The 20,852-nt window shown below is 32.9% G+C and overlaps 1 protein-coding gene across 8 annotated transcripts in view; it reads right to left on the bottom strand.

Annotated features, from left to right (window-relative positions):
• The window catches only part of PDS5B (PDS5 cohesin associated factor B), a 202,131-nt gene that overhangs the window by 70,808 nt on the left and 110,471 nt on the right, over positions 1–20,852 (bottom strand). For all 8 annotated transcript variants that reach the window (XM_047863753.1, XM_047863743.1, XM_047863783.1 and 5 more), the window contains 6 exons: positions 14,914–14,995; positions 11,881–11,929; positions 9,550–9,689; positions 8,135–8,250; positions 3,203–3,308; positions 253–413 (listed from right to left, as the gene is read on the bottom strand). In XM_047863753.1, the coding sequence (XP_047719709.1) occupies positions 253–413; positions 3,203–3,308; positions 8,135–8,250; positions 9,550–9,689; positions 11,881–11,929; positions 14,914–14,995 (654 nt within the window). The remainder of the gene's footprint in view (positions 1–252; positions 414–3,202; positions 3,309–8,134; positions 8,251–9,549; positions 9,690–11,880; positions 11,930–14,913; positions 14,996–20,852) is intronic.

The following is a 20,852-nucleotide window of genomic DNA, read 5'->3' as shown; positions in this document are numbered from 1 at the left end:
ATTAAAATATTTACGCAAAATAGATGCTTGAGAAAGAAATGCCATGTTTGCCCCACATTTTCATGAAATCATCCAAAATACCAACCAGTGCTATCCCCTCAGGAAATGAGATCTAAACCGAATGATATCAACTTAATATAACTTAGACATGATTTCCTCAAAACTTACAAGATTCCAACTACTACATAAATCAAGAAACAGTAAATTATTTTTCTATTTTCCAGAGTATTTATCAGAATAAACTCAACTTACGATCTGATGTGTGGGAAATCCTCTTCAATTTTGCTTCCTGTGTTTTTAAAAATTTGGAGTGCAGCCTCTGCTACTTTTTCATCATCCATTTTCAGGCAAGCCAGGAGAGACTCAAATGTTTCAGCAGAATGAAATGAGATGGGATGTGTAAATGAGAGTACCTAAAAAAATGAGTCATAAAAATGGTCTGTAAACCCTTTTCATCTTTAAAATACAATTGGAAATACTCAAAGTAAACACAAAAATATTTATGCTAACAAGTATATGAGAACACAGTAAACTTTAAAACTTACTCAAATATGTAAAAGATATGTTCTTTAAATCACAGGATTTAAAGAAGTCCTTTCTTTCAAAATTAAATTACATGCTAATATAATTCTACTCAAAATAATTTAGATTTTGGTTAATGTTGGACTTATTTATTTATTGAGAGACAGAGACAGAGAGAGAGAGAGAGAACAAGCAGAGGAGAAGCAGAAGAGAGAAGGAGAGAGAGGGAGAGAAAGGATCCCAAGCAGGCCCTGTGCTGTCAGCACAGAGCCCAACATGGGTCCTCATGATCTCATGAGATCATGACCTGAGCCAAGATCAAGAGTCGGATGCTTAACCAACTGAGCCACCCAGGTGCCCCTGATTTTTTTTTTGGAGGAGAATTAGAGAAGAGGGACAAGAAGAGAGAATTTACCAAAATAGCTCATTTTTCTAAACAGAGGGGATTAAAAGAGACTAGCTAGTAACATTTTTGAAAAAAGGTTATTCAGGGAAGGGGGTAAAACAGATAGTAAAAGGTATCATAACATTACAATTATCAAATCAACACGGTACTAATAGAAGAAACAAAACAGAAAACATAAAGCAATAAATAGTCCTAGCATATATAAGAACTTAGATTCTACAGAGGCAACAGAGAACGAAAATGAATGGGATTTTTAATAAACAGTCCTGATAAAACTGCATAGCTACTGGGAGAAAATCCAATTAGATCTTTCCCTCCAATACACACTTTCAAAATAAATTTCAGATGTTTATATTTCAGATTAAAGAACAGAATAAAAATTTTCTGAACAAGACAGGATTTTCAAGCTTAAAACAAACAAGTAGAATCAAATGTGGAAAGTAAAATCAAGCAAGTCATAGAAAAATATATTAAGCATAATGCCGTGTTTGTAAGATACAGAAACAAGCAAAATAAGTGATGTTAGAGATACATAAATAGAGATGATAAAACTATAAAGACAGTATGAGAATGAATAATGAATAATGACCTCAAAATCAGAACAATTATATCTGGGGGATGTGAATCAGGGAAAAAACTACTCAGGGAAATTCAACAGTATTTTTTATTTTTTAATGTTTATTTATTTTGAGAGTGTTTGTGTGTGCATGAGTGAGCGGGGAAGGGGTAGAGAGACAGGGAGAGACAGAATCCCAAGCAGGCTCTGTGCTGTCAGCGCAGAGCCCGCAGTGCAGAACCTGATGCGGGGCTTGATCCCACGAACCTGTGAGATCATGACCTGAGCTGAAATCAAGAGCTGGACACTTAACCAACTGAGCCACCCAGGTGCCCCTCAACAGAATTGTTAATACTCTATTTGAGTTAGCATCCTATTTACTTTTCACTGTATTCACTTCATTACCAGACCTTATAACTTACATATAATAGATTACTTTTTTTATTTATAAAAAAGCAAAGGAAATAAAAAACTCACATCAGTTTAAAAAGAACAAAAAATTGAGATGTCAGTAGAAAATGAACACAGGATAAAAAATAATGAATTCACCATAAGGAAAACACTAATGATTAACATATGGAAGTTATACCTCACTGCAATAATTACACAAATTAAAACATTATTTTTACTTATCAAATTAGCAAATCTCTTTAAAATTTACAATATTCCATGTTTGTGAAGATAAGTTAGGCACCTTCCTTCACTGCTGACGGAATTATATAGGAGTATGATTTTTCTGTGAAGGAATTCGACTAAATATATACATCAAAAATTTTTGAAACTGATCATTCTCTTTACATTTCAGGATTTTTTTTTTTTAAAAAGGCATTTGCAAGAGATCTTAGACATATTTATCTTTGCAGTGATTATAAGAATAAAATTAGAAAAATCTAAATATCCAGAGAAACAGTTGGGAATACTATGACACCGCAAAAGTGAACTAATCACCATTTCAAAAAAAATAATGTTTCTTAATATGAGCCAGACACTGTGCTAAGAAACTTACGTACATGGTTTAATTTAGTGTTCTGTGAGATAAGTGCTATCATTATCTCCATTACAGATAAGGAAGCGGAGGCAATGAACTTACCCAAACGCATCCATCAAATAAATAACAGCCATAAATCAGATATGTTTTTTGGCACTCTTAAAAACACTATCCTAAAAACCACTGAAAAAATGCTTGTAATTTAATCAGGGAAATTGGTCAAGATATAAAACTATACACTCAGTCTAATCTCAACTATATAAAGTGTGCATTGTTTTCAAGATTAAAAGGGAAACAAAAGAAATGTTTATGTATGATAGGCTTATGAAAGTTTTCTTCTTTATAATTTTATACTTTCTAAGTTGTCAACAATTAACTGGTATTTTTGTAATAAGTACAAGGCAGTAGCTTATTTTAACTAACAAAATAAAAGGTAAAATGAAGTTTTAGGAAGAATTTGGCTCCATCTTTGCTTCCTGATGACAACTTCTAAGTATAATTCACTATTTTAGTGTAATAATACTAGGCTATATTATACAATTTAAACCTTAAAATATTTAGCTTACATGTTAGAGGAAATGAGGCATTTCTACATGACCTAAAATGACTGAGAAAATTTTACTTCAGGTTCTATAAACTTAAGAAGCAAGTCTGAAGCACACAAAACATATACTATACATATTAGGCAGTCACCTGATTAGGCTCTTCATTTCACCATATGCATACTTACCTTAAGCAGTTCAAGACCTGCCCTGATGGCCTGATCAGTTGGAACACCCTCGTCTTCATCATCTGCTGTTCCATCTATTGATTTGTTCACTTGCTTAATAAGAGCACTAAAGTATGAGGGAAAAAGACGGTCATATTTTCAAGTGGCCTTTAGTAGCAATGTCTAAGAAAAATAATCCTGAATATTTTCTCTATAGACCATATCCAAACACATAAAAATCTGATATAGTTGTTTCCCAAACATTACTGCAAAACAAAAAAACTGTAATAGGTATTTTGAGGCACTTGTTTTCAAAACAGTATTTTCCCCTGTCCATTCAAATGAAGTCCAAATGTTATCTGATTTGCTGTTTATTAACGCTATCTATATTTTTATTCTTGCCATTTTCCATAGAAAATCTATGCCTAAACACATAAACAGATGTCTTCTAATTATCTAAAATTCATTATTGCTCCAGAAGTCCCACAATGTATATTGAAATAAAGGATAAACGGCAACATTAAGCACTTTCAAATATTACTTGCCAAAATATTGCCAAAAGCACTTGCCAAATATTACTATGTGTCAGTACTGTTGTTAAGAGCCAGAAACACACAGGCCTGTTCCTGAAAGGTGTAAAAATACCTCGATAATAGACCTATAATAAAACTTCATTAGAAATTAAAACAGATTAAAAGGAAACAAAATGCTTTGAATTTTCTTCTAAAAACAAGTTTGCTATTTTTTTTTAATTTTTTTTTAAACATTTATTTATTATTGAGAGACAGTGAGAGATAGAGCATGAGCATGGGAGGGGCAGAGAGAGGAAGAGACACAGAATTTGAAGCAGGCTCCAGGCTCTAGGCTGTCAGCACAGAGACCGACGCAGGGCTTAAACCCACAAACTGCGAGACCATGACCTGAGCCGAAGTTGGATGCTTAATCGACTGAGCCACCTAGGCGCCCCTAAAAACAAGTTTGTTATTTTAAAATAAACATTTATAATGCAATGTCAATTATCTAAAATAATCACTCACACTTTCAGGCATTCTTTTTATAAAAACCAAATAACATACACTAAGGGTAGAGACATAGTATGTCTCAAAAGCAGGAAAATTCAACTATTCAATGTTCCTTAAAATGCTTAGTAGCTCTATTATTTCTACAAAAATATTATGTACTCAAATTTAAGTTCAAGCTACGAGTCAAATTTATCTGTCCCCCTTCAGGGTCTCCTTAAAATTTATCACCTCTTAGTGGCTGATCTATTGATTAACTGTGTCTCATAGCTCCAACTATCCCGAATAAAACTATCTCAGGGGCCCCAAGGGTTTTTACCTAGACATCCCACAGGAATGAAAAATCAAATTCATTATTTTCTTCCATGATTAAGGGCATGAAGCTCTCAGTCTAGTGAAGGAAGGCCAAAAATAAGTAAACAAATACAGAGAAAATATAATCAGGGAACAACAAAGATTAGAAAGAAGGCAAAAACAAGAAGTGAAGTTCGTTACCCAGCATAGTCAGGAAAGGCATTTCTGAGCTAAGAACCAAAGAACAAGAGCCAGTCATATAAAAATCTGTGAGAAAAAGCATCAACCTCTTTGGAAAACCAAAGACAATCAACTGAAAAACTATTAAAAAATACTGAGAGTTCAGTGACGTGACACTAACAAAACACAAAAAAATCAACAGTGCTTTTCTCTATCAGCCAAAGCCACCTATAAAATACAGACGGGGAAGATCTATTCACAACGACAAGTCAAAATACATAAAATAAAAAGTTATAAATGCACAGAATCTATGTGTAAACTCTAAAACTATATGAAGGGAGCACAGGGATTTGAATAAACCAAAACAAGTCTTTTTATAAAATGGGAACACAATATTATACAAATGGCATTTTTCACTAAATCTACAAATGTATCAGGGCAACACAACTTGGTAAAGAAGATTCAACAGATTCATTCTATGGCTCAACTGGAAAAATCAATTAAGGTTTGGGAACAGCCAATTAATTTTAGTGGGGGGAGGATGAAAGAACTTTCTCAACAAGATAAAAAGTATCATTAAAATTTCAGAAGACAAAGGAACCAAATTGAAAATTCATTAAGAATCCAAATCATACAAAAATTTATGCTATAATAAGGAAACATTGCAAATCAAAATTGGGAAGGGAAGAATCTTCCAATAAATGGAATTGATACAGCTAGCATTTAAAGGATGGATATCTATTTCCACATTATACTAAAATGAATTCCAGACCAATTAAAGATTTAAACAGAAAAAACATAACCACCTAATATGATACCAAAGGCAGAAAAATCATAAAGGAAACAAATGACAGATTTAATTATATATAATTTATACAAATTTGAAAGGCAATAGAACTAAGTTAATGGCCTTATTTTATAAAGGATTCTTACAACCAATAAGCAAAAGACAACTTCTCCAAGTCTCTCATAGAAAAGTATTTTGAAAAGCAATTAACCAAGAAATATATGGGGGAAAAAATGTTCAACTTTATTAGTGACACATTGTTTTTAAAAAAGAAGATCATCATTCACCTGTAAAATGGCAAGGACTAAAAAGGTTAATAGCCACTCTAGCAGGAAGAGTTAGGTGAATTGGACACTCACTGACTACTGGTGGGGACTAAGAGTGGAATCTGAGACATATATAGTGTGATGGTTAACCAAGAGGGCTCTGGAACCAAACTTCCTGGGTTACAATGTCATTCGCCACTTCCTAGCAGTGGGGAAATTATTCAACATCTGTGTAACTCACTGTTCCTTATCTATAAATTGGAAATGATAACATTTCTTGTCTCATATGGTTAAGAAGTAAATGAGCAAAAGAGATAAACATTTAGAATCATCCCAGGCACTTTATAAGGACTAACTGCTACTACCTGTTACTGTTATTTATGTTTTGATATATTTTCTGTATCACTATGACCTGTTGACAATAAAGCCAAAGACCTATTTTGATTCTCAGTCAGAATGTTCATGGTACACATTATTTGTGAAAACTTTCTCGCACTTATCTTTCAAAACACTACAAAAACCTGGTGTTCTTACATTCCTGTAATTTTTCTACTGTTAAACAAAATTCCAAGGTTCTGTCCACGATCTTTTTATCTTTTTACTTCTTTCTATACAATCTCTTGCCCACAGTTTCACATTAAGCTCAATTTTCCTTGATTTTTAAAGAACTTTTTGGTCATGTCCAAGTAAGAAGCACATGAGCTCCCTTAATTCTTTTCAAAGTTACTACTATGTGCTTCATTGGAACTTGAGTTCTTAGACTTGACTCCTCAACTTTATTCCCATCTCCAGTAAGATGACCCATTCTTTTAAAACCTTCCCCAAATATAATCTTTCCTTTCCATTCCACTAACTACCAGCATCCAAAATTTATAACACTTTACAGTCTATCCCTTCTACTTCCTTCCTCCTACCCATCATTAATCATCCACTGTTCTCAACAGACTAAAGTAAAAGCTCTAAAGTTATACCTTAAATGCTTTCCACAATCTGATCCCAACTCCTTTTTTAGCATTATCTCATAATATTTCTATACCTTTCCACACTATAGTTTAAATGGATGGCAATCATTTCCTAAATATCCCTTTTTTTTTTTTTTTTTTCCTATCCAGCTAGCTTGGTTTATATTAACCTCAGTGCCTAGAATATTCTTTCTCCCACCTCCATAAAAACATAATCTTACACATTCTTCCTCTTAGGTCAAATACTACTCTCTTAGAGAAATCCTTGAGTCTTCTGAACACTGTCTGCATTAATTTTATGAAACTATAATATAATCTCTCAGCTAAAACTCTTTATTCCATTACCAAACAGAGGGTTAATGAAAAACAAAAAGTATGGTTTGCTAGTATGTAACTAACATTGCCTTGAGTATAGAAAGCATGAGATTATTTACTTAAATAAGGAGTTTCAGTCTGATTCAGTACTAATATAGAGGGGTCTGATTTTTTTGTTTTAAAACCATAGAAACCCTTCTTCAAATGAAAACTGATGCAAGAGGAATCCAAAGTGACTACAGGGTATCCAAAGTGGTGTCTCCCTACTTTGCAGGGGATCACAGTCCAAAAGCTACACCTTCTACCCTCCCAAACAAACAAACAAACAAAAAAATCCCCCAAAAGGGTTCACTGAGTACAGGATGGTATTATTTAGTGTAGATTGTAATATATCTCATTTACTGATGACCAGTAAATCAGAATGTAATGAATGTATGTATGCGTGTATGTGTGTGTATATACACACACACACACACACACACACACACACACACACACACACACATTCTATGAGTGCTTTCTTTTCTCAACCAGTTGAAACATTTTAGGAAAATGTTTAAAAAAAACAAAACAAAACATTTTACCTAAGGGAATACAGTCATAAAAAGAAAAGTATTTTCCAAGATGTCACAGTTAGGTGATATATAAGCGGAAGTGAGTATTGTTTTAAAAATAACACTTTGTGTTCTCAAATATCTGTGAAAATGCGTCATAAACTGCTTTACAACATATTCACCTAATTTTCTTTTCCTGAGGGCATAATTACAAGTTGTCTGCATTACTTATCCTATTCAAGCTACCTAAAAAGAGTAATTCCTGGTATACTGGTAACAGAAACTAGGCTTAAAATGACATTTTCTCATCTAAATTGAAGTAATATTTAACATTAAAATAAATAACAAGATAAATATACACAGATATGTACAGATCAGTGTGTACACATACATTACACACACATATATATGAACAGACAGATGTACAGACATATATAGATTCGTATATAGCCATTTTACATATACAAAAAATCTACACAGTTAAGTGCCTTGTGTATAGCAGGTACTCAAAAGCAACTGACTGCAGTATGAATGAATGAATAGTAACGAAAATTTAGTATTTTTATATACAAATACCTGATAGATTCAGTATCTATGTGCACAGGTGCTATCCTCTCCAAGAGAAACTTGATCATTTCCAGGAAAGGATTTGTAGGCTGTTTGGGGTTGCCCAGCTTCTTAGTTATTTCACGCTGTAAGGTAGATTTTTTTTTAAATATTACAAAAATTTGTTTAAATAAATACATCACATTAAAATGTTTAGGACCTAAAGTAATTAAAATCATGCAATACTGGTATTGGAATAAGAAAATCAACAGGAATTGCATGAATTGAGCAAACAAAACTAAGAATTTTGCATATGAGAGAGGTAACATTTCAACTAACAGGAAAAAGATGGATTATTCAATATACTGTTTTGAAATAACTGAACAGACATACAGAATAAAGAGACAGATCCCTATCTCATACTCTATACCAAAAACATTCCAAAAAGATAGAACAAGTACAAAAGAATAAAACCAAGGGTCAGTGGAGATAAATACTTCAGAGAGTAATACAATCAAGGAAGCTTGTTAAAACTATAGATTCTTGGACCTCACTGAGGAGATTAGTCAATCTGGGGTGGAGACAAGAATCATCGTTTTCTCTTTATTAAAAACCTCTCGGAAGATGCACTGGCAACAGACTGAGAAATCCTTACATCAGTAAATATTTTCACTGACTTGCAATAGAATGGGGTTTTGAAAGCAGGACACAAAAGGCAAAAACCTTAAAGAGTCTGCTGATAGACTTAGCTAGATAAAAATAAAACTATGGTATATAAAGAACATCAAAATCAAAACGGAAGGGTAGACTATAAATGACAGATAATTATTTGCAGCTTAATTAACATATATGATTAACAAATCAATAGGACAAAGATAAATGTCATTCCATAGGCAAAGATTAAAAACATACAATACACAAAAAAACATAAATGGCTAATACGCCCAAGGAGAAAAAAAATGGTCAAATGACCAGGAACCACGACTACAAATCCCACCAAAATAATTATGTTTTGAGTTTTGCTTCTTTCCAACAATGACAGAATCCAACACTGAATCTATCCTAAAGAAATAATCAAGGCTGTGTAAAATGATTTAGCTATAAAGATATTAAAGTGTTCTTTAAACAAAAACTGGGGAAAAAAATCTCAATGTGTAACATAAGTGGATTGTTCAATGGTACGCTATGTTGCTATTAATGCTGTAAAAAACTAATAAAAATAAGTAAAATGCACAAAGCTGTACAGATAATATCTTATTTTGGAAGATACATCCTACAGTATTAACAGCAATTGTCTCTACACGGGGGTTACAGTTTATCTGTATTGTCATTTTTGTGATATTTTCTAAATTTTACCCAACAAATATAAATTATTTTATAAAAAGGGTCAAAAAAAGACGTGAGGGTTTCTTGAAACATTAGCTCTTCTAATCGTCTTCCCTTACCACACAGCCTTCAGCCTGCTTGCAGGAGCATGTTGGACTAACAAGTACTTCCAGCTGTTTTCTTATTTTCTCATCATCTTCCAACACTTGTGTGAACTTCTTCATGAAATCCTGAGCCTTACCAGGATCTGGCAAATTTCCTTCAATCAATTAAAATCCAATTAAAATGCTATTTCAGAAATTTCTCAAAATAACAGAAGATCAACATTCTTCATTCTTATTACTTTAATAATCCTAATTTACAAATTCTGTTTAGTTTAATTAGAAATTGTGGATCAACCTCAGTAGTCAATTTTCCCTAAATTCTGCTTTCTAGAAATAGGAAACAAGAACACTATGAAGAAACATCTTGGTAGGGAAAGACTGAACTGACTCTAAATACCCCTTATAATATTTAAGGGCATTAAATGTCCACCTGAAGATACCAATTTATTACTGTCTCGAGTTTGTTGTGTATACTGTTCTCTTGTAACTCACAGAAAGAGATCAGTAAGTTTCATCTTTAAGAAACTATTCTCCTATACTGAGTTACTGTTAAAACCATCCGGTTCATATACACATGGCTATCTGTCGATGACACATACTGAGTAACAGTTTCAGGTATTGCTGCTGGATGTTATGATTGCATGAGAAAGGATGAGTCCTCATAGAATCAAAGATGATTTTTATACTACTCTCCTAACTTTTCCATGTATTAAAACACTTATGAAAGCTAGTAAAATGCTAATCCTAGTGTCTATTTTTTTTTAATTATTCACAAATGTTACAGAGGACCAGACTAGGATTCTTCTAATAACAGAAATTATAATACAGAACCACGGACTGTAATAAAAGTTGTAGAAACTCAACTAAATCTTAAAACATGAATGCAGTCTTTAAGTTCATATACAACTTTGAAATTCCATTTCAAGTCTTGGCTAGATCAATGAGGATCTATTAATCTTGACTATCTATTAATACTTTTATATTATTAATTAATTATTAGTACTTGACTATCTGACTTTTTCATGTTTCTATAATACAAAAAAAATCTACTGTAGTGTCTTCAAATAATCTTGGACAATATAACTTTACAGCCCCTCCATAATGTGTAAGTATCGTATTAAAGGCTACAATAAAATCTACCATTTAAGAAACAAAAAGAATGAGAATGAGGTAAGAGGGAAATGGGAAATGAGGGAGGAGGAGACAGAGCTAGAAAAGAGGGAGGAAACAAAAAACCTGTATTTCAACATTCTACAAACATACTTGACCATGGAACCCTTTTTTCTAACAGTACTATTAACACCTTCAAGATACCAGCATTCCTCAGAACAGAATTTGGGAAAACAGGGGTAAAATATAGAAAAAATATAGGAGATATCTCCTTTTAAGAGACAGCGCCACAGCCAAACTACTGAGGAAATAGTTATTAAAAACCAATACCAGAAAATCACTTGCTTTAAGGTTATCCAAAGAGACTGAAAACTAATTTATCTTTAACTGCCCAAAACTAAAAGATACTTTGGTCTTAAACCCGTACTCATGCCAAAAATCCTATCACTTAGTCTAAAATTCAGTTAATTAGGTTACTGTTCTCTTCAGAACCTGAGCATTACTTCCATACACAGCTTGAAATATTTGTTAACATCTCAGAAATCCATCTAAGATAAATCTGTTCACTACTACCAAGTGGAAACTCAGCAGAAGCATTAACTGATTTTCCGTCTGTCCGTGTGCTATGCTACACAGTGATCTCTGAGGTGGGTGGAAAAGCAACTGCCATACAGAAACAGCTACACTGCCCTATCCTTGCACTGAACAAAGGAGATGTGCCACACAATCCTTTTGTATTTACTGTCAAGTGCAATAACATTTTATTTGAAATCACTGAAAGCAAAAAAGCAAATCAGTACTTTTTTCCCCCCCAAAGAAGCTCTTTTGTGGTTATTAGGTATACCCTTTCCTCTAAATTTTGGCTCAGAATGAAATTAGCTTCAGACAGATTCACATTAAAGCAAGCAACACCAAGGAAAAGATTCAGTTTTCACAGCAAGGTTATGCAATAATTTGAATGAATTCCCCAAAACATATTTATATAATAAATCCTTTCTCCAGCATTTGTTCATTCCAACACACAAAAGAAAAAGAAAAATTCTGTGTAGCAAAGTAAATGAGAATCAGAGAAGAAGAAAAGCTGAAGCTGAGTTGTCTGTTAAACAACAATCAAAAACACTTGACTCTTTTCCTGTATTATCAGAGCCTAAAGTGGAACTCCATGAAAACAAATTATCAAAAACAAATATTTCAATTAAACCTTCAATTTTACATATAATATCTGAAATAACTTACTTGTAATAACCATCACTTTTGAAAATATGGCCTTGACACTGGCATCTGTCTGTAAATCACACAAAAAACGCAAAATTAGTATTTCCTAATAATCTTCATCATACCCTTCAGAAAATTAGAGAATAACCTACTAATGTTCCAGGCCCACACCCTGACCACCACCACTGTAAGCTCCTTCTTGAACTAGGTTCAAACTCCACAAAGTGGATGAAAGTGGAAGTGGATGCTCTGTTGTCACCATCTCTTCCCTCACCCTGTTTGGTCAGCCTCCAAACAAACAAACAAACAAACAAACAAAAGACTGTTGTACCAACCTTTAGAAACAGGGAGAGATTTTGCTCTCTTTAGTAGTGAAAGAACAGGGCAACTTAGATTAGAAAAGGAATAAAATAACCTGGTTTTCAAGTTTTTAAGCTTATCTCAAACAAAAAGTTGATAAGGATATAATGCCGGTTGACTTAAGGCCTTCCTAAAATTTTTAAGCCAGAGGATTGTAAGTCATGCAGCTTATGGGGAAGAACTAGATATAGACCATTACAAAAACGCCACTGACATGTACAAAAGATTCTTCCAAGAGTGCTGTTTATTTGCTGTATGAACATTATTTCAGTAAATCAACGCGTCACCATATTGCGATTCATGTAATACAGTCTGTAAAGTCGTATGTGTAAAAAATGTTTCTAAAGGTGCTAGTTATTCAATGCATCAAGTTAGTGTTGTTTTTTTTTAAAGGTGTCATTCAGCAACTCTGTATAATATACTGAACCAGAAAAATACTGGAGTGAAGGCAAAAAATAAAATAAAAAAATCATCCCTAGTTAGAAGGAGCTTGCTAAGAGAAAGTAAGATACAAAACACAGAATTCAAGAGTTAATTCCCAAATGTTTGGAATTTAAAGTATTTGAATAAATCTGTCCAGAATCAAAAGATTCTATTGTTTAATTTGGGGGAAGCAGGTGTTGCTGGGCTTTCAAGAAGTTGATCCACATGAAAAGGAAAGAGTATCAACAAAAGTACAACACTAGAAATTATGTCCCTTTGTGTGACACTGAGCAAATCTAAATTTAGTTAAATAGAGAAGAAGGGCTATACTACTGAACTAAATAGGAATAAAAACTACCTTTATCAGACTGAATAAGGAAAAATGCAAAAAAACATACTGATTACTAAGAGTCTTCCTAGTAAAAAAACACCCAAAAATTAAATATAGCTTTGAATTTTTTCTACCCTTAACTCTATAATGTCTACTATAATTCTCAGTATAAACTGAAGTACTATCTTCCATTTGGTTTCTTCTTCAACCTGACACATTAATGAGAATTTCCTCTTTAACCTGGATAACTCAGTAATTATTTTAAGACAAATTAAAGGAAAATTCCACTAGGTAGAAGACATTAAAACATTTTAACTGAATTGAGACTATATTTTGTTATTTCACATGAGAATGAAATTATAAGACCCTCCCAACTTGTTATCAACCGGCAAGGGAAAAGAAGGTCCCACTAAATAAATTTTAAAAGGACAGTGAAAGTCAAGAACAAAGTTATTTTTTTTTATTAGTCTCATACATCATGCTGTTCAACATATGACCTGCACACTTAATATACTACTTGGCTATTATGACTTCAGTAATGCCTAAAAAATCAGGAATAATTTTATTTACATGCACATGAAAACATCTCATATTTTTGGTTAACATGCAACTTTGACCAAAAGGAAGTAAATTAATACAGCTCTAAACAGCAAATAGGAGAACATTATCCAGAGCTTATTAACTAAAATACACTAACTTATCGCATTAGAACATTAACTGAAACACATGTTTACTGGCTGAAGCATACTAACTTAAATGGAATTTTCCAATTTTGCTAGTTGGCAGAGAAAGTACTGAAATAGCCGAATCACACTAATATTAGTTTTAAGTCATTTATAATAAGAAAAAAGTAATTCTAGCAGGTTCAATATACTCAATAATCAAAGAGATTATGTTATGTTCAATAAACCAGAAGCAAAGAGATTACTGTTAGCCCTAACATGAAACAACTCCTCTCTATTGACCTCTGTTCTATGACCACGCAGTATATGTTTTGTTTTGTGGAAGTTTTTTTGGGGGGATGGTGGTGAGGCATTCCACTATAGACTGAAAGGAAATAAAACATAACGGCATACTGTCACTTCTGTGTGTCATTTAAAATGACCACAAGTACTGCTTTTTCAATGAATTATACCTTTTACAGGCCTATATACAACATTCTCAAAAAATATTCAAGGGGGGAAAAAACTAGAATCACTGTAAAATTTCAAAAAATAAAATACATCAACTGAGTGAATACCACAATTATAATTATGAAAATCAAGCAGTACATTAAAACTACCATGATATTTTAAGTAAAAATATAAAGATACTTAACTAAAATTGTATGATACTAAAATTTTCTAAAACCACAAGACTATTCAAAGATGATGGGAACATTTTAGTGTGGCAAGACAGAGTGCAGTTTTACTCTATTTTCTTTGTTTTCAATGACAGTTATTGTTTTGTTTTGTTTTTTAAACTATAGAAGAACTTTAATTCTGAGTACAAAGAAGTACATTCTCTTTCCTGTTAGGTGTCATCTTTTACAAATATAGTAAATGTAAATTTTAAATGTTTTACGCAATCAATTTCTTAAAAATTTCTGTGTTCTGGGGCACCTGGGTGGCTCAGGTGATGATCTCACAGTGGTGAAATCAAGCCCCACATCAGACATTGTGCTGGGGCTTTGCACTGGGCATGGAGCCTGCTTAAGAGTCTCTCTCCCCCCTTTCCCTCTGCCCCTCCCTGCTCATGAAATTTCACTCTCTCAAAAACAAATAAAAATAAAAATAAATTTTTTTTTCAGTGTTCTAAATTAGAGATCATAGCTTCTTGAGTAGAATGGTTCCATATAGAAATAGGTATTTCAACACACTGTAGCAATGGTGAAGAGTAACTAAAATACAGGTGTTTTACAAAACTTGTCAAAGAAAAACTTTTCGTTAAATTTAACTTACTTTGGGTTGCTTAATTAAGTCAAGCAAATCCTTTACTTGATGTCGGAGCAGATTTTGACATTTCCACATCTCATTCAATGCTCTGAAAAACACAAACACATCAATTTAAATAACAAAACAGAATAAAAATCCTACTGGAATATTCCAAATATAGTGCTTTTCAAGTTCAAATATTACCAAAAAAATGAGAGACGAGGTAAATTTCACAGGACTAAGCAACTGATGATGTATGGGGAGAAAGAAGAGTCCTACATAAAAGACACGAACATTGGAAGCAATATTTGTATTAAAAGAAAATGGTTGTTTTTTGGTTTGTACAAAAATAGGGAAGAACTATTATTAACTACAACATGTCTGTAAACTAGGGTAGAAGAATTACCTACTGAGATTATAACCTTTAGAAATAAAGGAATGCGTGATGGAGTAAGGTCCTACAGTAGGCAGGATAAAAAGGAATCAAAGACAGAAAAGAGTGAATACTGAGAGAACGAGGGATACTTTTTCCTACAACAGAAATATTTACAATGTTACTTTATAGATTACGTTTATGTATTATATAAAATATATATTATATACCTATATATAAGTAAACAGTCATTAAATAAGATTAAAATATGTAACCAAACTGATGTAAATTAAAAAATGACAATTTCTCACTTGTTTTATTTAATCCTCAAATTCTCACAGTTTAGAGGTACAATTTATGTGTTTAGATTTTTAAGGACTCACTGAGGTTTACAGTCTGAATGAAGTATACAGAGTTAATTAAATAACATGTTTACATAAATTATATAAACCAGGTATTTATATGTTATATACAACTATAACATATTCCATATATTATAAGTAAAAATATGTATACTATATAATTTCATGTACATGTATTTACATGTTATATATAAATGTTTGTTATATAAATATGTATTATTACATACATACATGTATTTACATATTATTTGAATACTATTTTTATATGGCAAAATTTTTGATGTCCTCTTAATACTTTTATTGTTTTCAGCCAGAAACTTAAATCTAAAATGAAACTATACACATACTCAAGAAAATATGCATAAATCCTAACAGCTAATGTTATTGAAATATTACGTTACAGAATTCAAAACCACATATATTTTAATATAGGAAAAGAGAATTTTCCAAAACCAAATACTTTCCATTATTTTGTTTCCAATTTTCTATAGATCTATTACCCTCCAGTATCATTCATATGAAGCATTTAAAAAGAAATACGGTACAGAAGCATATAAAACCACCCTTTCTCTTTTGACAGACGATTGTTAAAAATTTTCATTCTCCTCCTTAACACTATGTTTTAAGAATACCTTTGGATACCTTTATGGAAGTAAAATAGTTTAAATGTGGACACTTAAATTCCTTTACAGTCATCACCTCAAAATGGTACTGGCAAACCAACAGTACTGGGGACATTGTATCTTAGAAGTTAAATTTAAAATAACTATACTATTTTCAAGTTATTAAATTTCAATTAAAAGTTTAATTGGCATGTTTTAAGAATGTAAATATGAAAAAAAAAATGACCAGTATACAGAGGGCTGTAAAAGTCTAACAGCTAAGAGTTAATTTTCAAAGAAACAGAGCAGTCATCTGTGAAATTATTCCTGAACTCCAAAGTCAATGAATGGTCTCTCATTTGCTAACACTATATTATTACTTACAACTTCTGACAGGCCTAGACTTAAACTAAAACAGAAACTATTTTACCTATTATAGTTATTTGTTACTTTAAATATGAAATCTCAAGTAATTCTAAATCTCCTTCTAAACTATTACGGCTATAGCTTAAATCAAAAAGTGACCACCGCTAAGAATTTATATTGTAATATATTTTTAGGGAAACCATCCTCTGAAGTACTTCAATAAAATTATCTTAAGCAGCAAAGACAAATTTATGCTTGTGTTTGCCCTTCTCAACAGTCCTTAAAAAGAAAAAAAAATAGTAGAAACATTATTATAAAGACTCGTATCATTTCATATGAGCCTGAATTCCAGCTCTGTCACTACATAAATGTGAAAAATTTGCTTAAAGCATAGATACTCTTACAGTTGTCATCTGTCGAGTCCCCTCACTAGGGTTTTGCACTAACTCGAAGAAAAAGACAGCCACCATTGGGTTGCAGTCAGAAACCTGTGCAAATATTGAAGAGAACTTCCCTTCCAACATTCTGCTCCCAGTTGGCAAATTACCCACCAGATGAAGCCGTACAAAAACGGGTCGAGAGGAGAGCCAACCTAACCAAAGAGATCACAACCAGGACACCTGAAACTACCACTAACTTTTGTTATTAACAGTTGTTCTAGGAAACTTGGGGGAGGTGGCAACACACACCAGGATTAGAGAGCACTCAAGCCTCCCTCTGTTCTCTTTTTCATTAGTGAAGATATTTAGTTAACTTAGGGGCTTACCCAAAACTGATATACATCAAAAATTTAAAACATATTAAGTACTTTGTCTTCCCCAGAAGAACATGATCATAGAAAAAAATATAGGCTCTTTCAGCAAATGATTATTATTGTTCAGGAAAATGAAAAAAAAAAAAAAAGATAAAATTTGAGACTCAAAAGATTTGCAAAAAATAAGATGGCTAATAATGTTTAGGAAGATGCAAAAAATTACAAGCCTCTGATGGGAATACAAATTAGCATAATCATACTGGAAAATAATCTGACACCAGTTTACAATACTGAAAATGTGTATACTCATCAATTCTACTCCTAGCTATACATCAGTGATTCCAAACCTTGGTTGCCCATTAAAATCTACAGAAACACTTTTCTAAAAACCCCAACGCCCAGACTACACTTCAAATTAAATGACCATCTCTGAAGGTGAGATTTAGGTGTCCGTATTGTTTAAACCTTCTTCAAGTAATTCCAACATGTAGCCAAATCTGAGAACCATTTATAACCATACCTTAGAGAAACCTATGCATGTGTATTCTCAATTGAAAACTGTTCATAATGGTACTATCTGCATTAGTAAAAAAAAAAAAAAAAAAAAAAAAAAAAATGGAAAGACAAATGTCCATTCTTTCTATGGAGTCAAATTTCCAATGACAAGATAACAGAATAAAATTATGACATCATGACATAATGTAATTCAATACCACAGTGAAATTGAATGACCAACAAGCTATACATATTTTGGATGAATCTTAGGAACACAACAAAATGGGGGGGGGGGGGGTTAGTTAGAGAAGACTATATCCACAATTGTTCCACTTTTGTAAAGTTCAAAAACAGGCAAAAATAAGTAATATTATTAAGGGATAGACATACATATATATATATAGACACATATAGATATATATACATATATAGAGACATATAGAGACATAGAGACATACATATATAGAGAGACATATAGATACATAAGGAGACATATATATAGAGACATACAGAGACAGAGACATATATATAGACATATAGAGAGAGACATATGTGTGTAAGACATATATGTATAAGACTATTTTTTAAAAGGAAATGAAAAATACATAATTAAGGCTAGTAGTATCCTTAGGTGAAAGACAGGAGGATGAAAAAGAGAAGAGTTCACAAGATGGATGTGGATTCGCAGATATATTTATTACTATGTTTTGAAACTCATATGCAATTTCTTAGTGTGCATTAAATATTTCATAACAATAAATGTAACGACTTTTGGAGAAATCACAAATGTAAAGTAGAAGTTACAAAATGTTAAGTATTTGATTTACAGTTAGTTAATTCCAAAATGTTGGTTAAAATAAAAAATTATGTTAAAAGTATTATGAAGGCACCTGGATGGCTCAGTCGGCTAAGTGTCCATCTCTTGGTTTCAACTCAGGTCATGATCTCATGAGTCATGGGTTAAAGCCCCCCAGTTGGGCTCTGCACTAACAGTATGGAGCCTGCTTGGGATTCTCTCTCTCTTCCTCCCTCTGTCTGCACCTCCCCTGCTCGCTGTCTTTAAAATAAACTTTTTTTAAAAAATAAAAATATTACAAATATCTGTTTTAAGTTAAAATACTTAACTATTCACTCACCATTTTTGTAGAATCAATTGGTCCACACACTGGAATTTACTTTAGACTTTGCCATGGCATTATTTTTCAGTGTATCTTTTATGATTGGCAGTTTTACTTTTTAAAAAAAAATGTTTATTTTTGAGAGAAAGTGAGTGAGAATGTGTGCAAGACAGCAACCGGGGGAGGGGCAGAGAAAGGGAGGCAGAGGATACAAAGTGGGCTCCATCGACCACTGACAGCACAGAACCTGATGCTGGGCTCAAAATCACAAACCTTGAGATCCACCCAGGTGCTCCAGCATTTTTACTTTTTAATTCAATCAACCATTGTTGTTATTTAAGTGACAAATAATATTGGATACATATAGCTTTATAACTGCTATTTAGTGTTTTCTATTTACAATTATTTTTCTTAATTTTTTACATTTCTCATATTAAAGTTTTCACTAGTTCCGTCTCGCTCCTTCTGGGTTTGGAAGCCATACGTTCTAATTCTATTCTTTTAGGGCAACTCAAATTTTTAATTCGCACACTTAATTCACAGCTTAATTAATCAACATGTCTGTCCTCATTCTTCTGTGATAAAAGAACTGTAGAACATTTTATCTACCATCCTACATGCTGTTATCGGATAGTGTCCACCTAGTATTCAAATTTTTTTACAAACGCACAGGACCAACCAATCAGAACAGCAGGCAGTCCTTCTGCTGTGCCCAGGCACAGCGGAGAGTCAGGCGGAGGGAGGATCCCGGGGACTCTCGAGAGAGCTGACATGCTGTTCAAGAAGTGTGTGCTGGCTAAATATCAGCCTAGATGCTAACTTACTTTTTAAAGTATTTTTTGTTTTTTTCTTTTAATGTTCACCTTTTTTTGAGAGACAGTGCAAGCAGGGGAGAGGCAGAGACAGAGGGGGACAGAGGATCTGAAGCAGGCTCTGTGCTGACAGCAGAGAGCCCAATGCGGGGCTCAAACTCAGGAACCACGAGGTCACGACGTGAGCTGAAGCTGGACACTTAACCGACTAAGCAACACAGACACCCTGATGCCAACTTACTCTTTAATCTACACCTCCTTCCCTTGTCAAGAAAACTTTGTTATTATTATTATGACTAATTTATAGGCATTATTTAGATCTGCACAAGTGTTTGAAAATTTTGTTGCTTCTTACATCCTAATCCTTCCTTCTAGATTTAATGTCCTTTTTACCAAAAGAAATTATTATTCTTTACTAATTTCATGTTGGATCTATGAGTGGAGAACTCTCATTTTTTGTTTGAAAGTGTTTTCATTTTTACTCATGAATGACAGGTGAGCTGAGTCAAGAAGTCCAGACTGCGATTTCCATAGGTTGTTTCAAATAGGATATAAGATACATATCTTATGTCATTCATTCATTCAAAGAAACCTTCAATTGCACCATGAAGAAGAGGACAAACTCTGAGTCTAAAAATGTTAGCATATGACAATTTTAGGTTTCAAAATCAACAAAATATGGTAGTAAATATTTGACTGTATGCAGTGGAAAAAGAATGAACTTTGGAACCAGGCAGAACAGAGTTCAAATCCTGACTTTGTCTCTTACCACTTGTGTGATTTTGTGCAAGTTAACTGACCTCTCTGGGATTCAGTTCCTCATGTGAAAACCAGGAAAAATATCATTTACATGAGGCGCTGGCAAGCTTTTCTACAGAAGGCCAGATAATAAATATTTTATTTAATATTTAAGCTTTGTGGGCCAATCTATGTTGAAACTACTCAATTCTGCTGTTATAGCACAAAAACAGCCACTGATAATACTCTTCTGTCTGAAATACAGGAGGTAGTAAGAAATTAAATTTCCCCCGTCTACAACCTTTTCCTCAACGTTTCTATGAAAGATATAAATAGCACATATAAT

The sequence above is a fragment of the Prionailurus viverrinus genome, chromosome A1 (assembly GCF_022837055.1).
Source record: "Prionailurus viverrinus isolate Anna chromosome A1, UM_Priviv_1.0, whole genome shotgun sequence".
In the NCBI taxonomy this organism is placed as follows: domain Eukaryota; kingdom Metazoa; phylum Chordata; class Mammalia; order Carnivora; family Felidae; genus Prionailurus; species Prionailurus viverrinus.
This window is presented reverse-complemented; position numbering and strand designations above follow the sequence as displayed.